The sequence below is a fragment of the Pediculus humanus genome, genomic scaffold (genome assembly GCF_000006295.1).
Source record: "Pediculus humanus corporis 1103172108180 genomic scaffold, whole genome shotgun sequence".
Lineage (NCBI taxonomy): Eukaryota > Metazoa > Arthropoda > Insecta > Psocodea > Pediculidae > Pediculus > Pediculus humanus.
In genome coordinates, this window is record NW_002987750.1 from 403401 (window position 1) to 407369 (window position 3969).

At 25.5% G+C, this 3969-nt stretch overlaps 1 protein-coding gene across 1 annotated transcript in view; it reads right to left on the bottom strand.

The window, feature by feature from the left end:
- Positions 1-3584: 3584 nt before the first annotated feature.
- Phum_PHUM413300 (hect E3 ubiquitin ligase, putative) overlaps positions 3585-3969 on the bottom strand; it is a gene marked incomplete at both ends in the record, with an annotated part of 510 nt that continues 125 nt past the window's right edge. The window contains 2 exons of the mRNA XM_002428930.1: positions 3585-3653; positions 3715-3965. Of these exons, the coding sequence (XP_002428975.1) occupies positions 3585-3653; positions 3715-3965 (320 nt within the window). The remainder of the gene's footprint in view (positions 3654-3714; positions 3966-3969) is intronic.

A 3969-nucleotide genomic window follows, 5' to 3' on the forward strand; every position in this document is an offset into this window, starting at 1 on the left:
AAATTAAAAAAAAAAAATTTTTTTTTTTTAGATCTACCAACTAATTAAGATTTTAAAAAAATTTTTGCCATTAATTATTTATTTCGTCGAAATTACTATTATTATTATTATTATTATTATTTTTCATCGACGTATATGGAAATCAAGAAAAATCTTTTGATAACTTTTATTTTTTTTTAATGCCGAAATCTTTTTTTTTTTTCACATATTTACAAAATTTTTAATCATTTATCATTTTTCTTTTCGTAATATAGTAATAATAATTATAATAATAATAATAATAATAATATTAATGACGGTGAACTGATTATTTTTTTTTTAAAAAAAATTATAATTTCGCCTCGAATGATAAATGCAAATTTTTTTTTTTTTTTACGCATATAAATTTTCACAGACAATTTACCAAAAAAAAAAAAAAAATGGAGAAAATTTATGATTCCCCAAAAATTTAAATTATAATTTAAAAATTATTTATTAAAAAAAAAAAAAAAATGGCCTCGAGTATGAATGAAAATTATTATTTAAAAAAAAAAAAAATTTTTTTTTCATCGTCATTATTAAAATTTATACGACTTTATCATTATATTTATATATTCATTAATTTCATTCATAAAAAATCATTGAGATGATGACGTGAGAGGTGAGAGAATAAATAAAAAATATTCGTATTGTTGCCCCCCTCCCCACTCCCCGTTGAAATAAGAACGAAAGGCAACGATGCTAATTAATACGATAAATATACAATCATGATCACGATGCGATAAAAACGATCACGCGGGGAAATTTTTTCCCCGCGTTTATTTTCTCTATGACGAATTTATTCTTTTGTTTTTTGGCGGACTTTTTTTAAATGAAAATTTACATTGATGACGTCATTAACGGTTTAAATGGACACCCGTCGGTCGGAACCGCCGTGAAATTTTTGTTTGTTTTTATTTATTTATTTAATTAATCTTGTGAAAATTAAAAAAAATTAAAAAGAAACGCGAATGATGTTGTTCGAGGATGTTGTTATTATCATTATTATTATTACTATTATTATTATTATTATTAATAAAAAAATAAATAAAAATTTAGTTTAAGTTAATTGCATTCGTTCAGTGTGTGTTTAATTTGTTTATTTTTTTTTAAAAATCTACTCGTCATTTTATCGTCATTTGTGGTTTTTCAAATTATTATTATCATTATCATTATTATTATTATTATTATTGTTTTTTTTTTATTTCTCCCCATTCGAATTTTAAACGAACGAGAGATCGTCGTAAAAAAAAAAATTACCGAAAGGAAATGTATAAAATTAAATTTTTTTTTTTACCTTTTTTCTTCTTCTCTTCTAGAACGTTCCCTCTAGGTTGCACGCATTCGATTTTTCGTATTTAAATTTCTTTTCTTTCTCTCTTTCGTTTCTCTTCAATTTTTCCTACCGAAAAAAATTATTATTATTATTGAGGAGATCATTAGGTTCAGATGATTTTACGTATGAGTTTAACGAACTGAAAAAATTCTATGTCGTTATTAAAAAAAAAAAAAAAAAGAAAACCTTTGCGTGAGTTTGTTGTCGTGCAAAGGAACAACTTTGATTTTTTTTTTTTTTACTACGCTGCCCCCCATCTCCCCTCCCGGATGCCAACGCCCCCCGCCGGCATTTATTTCCTTTTACCACATCTCTTTAATTATTATTATTTTTTTTTTTAAATTTTACCGTTTTTTTCTTCTTCCTTAGATTATAATTATAACGCCTGGAATGAAATTGTCGGTTAGGCCCTTATTACATAACTAAAAAAATTGAACGTTATTTTGTCGTAAATCCAAAATATTCCTTCTCCAAAATGATTGTTTTGCATAATAATGATGATAATTATTATTTCCCTCCCCCTCCCGAGAAAAAAAATGGCTCCTCATCGTTCGCTAAAACGTCATTAATTAATTAAATAATTTAATAATAACTTTTTTAAACGTTAAAAAATTTTACTCGCGTTTAACAACAACAACAACAATAATAATAATAATAATAATAAGGATCGGAGTAATTACGAACAAACGAAAGAAAAAAAAATTTTTTTTTTTTAATTACTCGGTTTAAATTTATTTTTTTATTTTTTTTATTTTCGTAAACTTTAAAAGTCGTAAAAAAAAATCCGCCATTAATTTAATTAAAAATTCAAATGGGTTTTGACCGATTTAATTTTTTAAACACATTTGTTACTTAACCGTTGAACTAATAATAATAATATAAATAATAATAATAATATAAACAATAATAATAAAACTTTTGTACTTGAAGTCGTAAAAAAAAAATTTTACAAAGCGGAGATAGTTATTTGTATAAAAAAAAATTAAATTAAATTAAACAGGTGTCCGCCATGTTGGAAAGACGAAAAAAAAAAATTTTTTTTTTTTACTTGTACGATGAGATAATTAAGATGTAAAGATAGAAGGGAAAAAAAATTTATTATTATTATTATTATTTTGATTAAAAAAAAAAAAAGAGAAGAGAAGAGAAACAGACGAGTAATTAATTTTAATGTCTGCTTAAACTCAATTTTTTAACCTCAAATACATGTAAACAAATTAATTTAAAAAAAAAAAAATTTTTTTTTTTATGTTGCCATCGGCAGGCAGGTACGTACAGGTATTGACGTTGGTTGGTTTTTTTTTATTGAACGAGTTTTTTTTTTTTTTTTTGTAAATCTGATATCTTTATAGATTGGCAAAATAATTTTGGGTTTTTTTCTTTCTCTCTTTTAATTTTCGAAATAAAAATAAAAACGACGTAAAAAATTTTTTTTGGCTGTTGTTGTTTGTTTTTCTACCGTTTTTTTTTTTTTTAAATTAAATAGTCTATACCTGTGATGGATGTGCCATTCTTTTTTTGCCTTTTCTCTCTCTCTCTACGCACTTTATTACCGAACTTTTTGTTGTTGTTGTTGTTGTTTAGTAATAAAATACGACACCTGGTTAACAACCGGTTGTTGTATTTAAATAGTTAAAAACAATCGTTAAAAAAAATCAGTCAACGTCCGATGACGTTTAGTATTTATTTTTTTAAACCATAAAAAAAAATCAACTTAAAATTTCGCTAAGATTTTCCTTCTTCTTTAAGGCCGTGACTAAATTATTATCATTATTATCATTATCATTATTATTATTATTATTATTATTATTATTATTATTATTATTATTAATTTTTAAATTATTTTACGTTTGTATTATACTAATCGTTAAAATTGTTATTTTTTAATAATTAAATAATTTTTTTTTACCCAAAAAAGTTTTTACTCGTTTGAGTTTGGTGTGTGGAGAACAAAAAAAAAACTCCATAGAGTAAATAAATTTTTTTTTTTGGTTAATTTAAAAGCAAACAAACGAACAAACAAACAAACAAATACTCTACGTTTTTTACCCTCCGATAGATTTCACGATTTGAATTTAAAATTCGCGATATCGGTTTGAATATTTTTTCGCGTAAAATGCAACAATCTCAGATTCCATAGAGTAAATAAATTTTTTTTTTGGTTAATTCAAAAACAAACAAACAAACAACGAAAACTCATTGAGTCTCTCCTCCCCCCGCTCGATAGATTTCACGAATCGATTTTAAATTTCGAGATATCCGTTCGAATATTTTTTTCGCGTAAAAATACGTTAACAATCTCAGAATGAAAATAGAGAGAGAGAGAGAAAGAAGAAAGAAGAAAAAAAAATGGTACGCACTCCAGGTAAATTTGGACCCCTTAAAATCAATTGAAGTTTCGGTTGAGTTGTTAAACAGGTTTCCGTTGACGTGGTTGCTTCGCTCGCAAGTCCCGGTGCAGGTATTTCCAAATCGGTCGTTTGATTCACGTTTGTTCTTCCGGGTCTGGGATCGAATGCGGGGATAAGAGCGGAGAATTGACGTTTTAATATGTATTCGTCGTCCCAACTCCTTCTTTTTCCTCCCGTGTTTCTCGTATCAAACGTTTCTTCTTC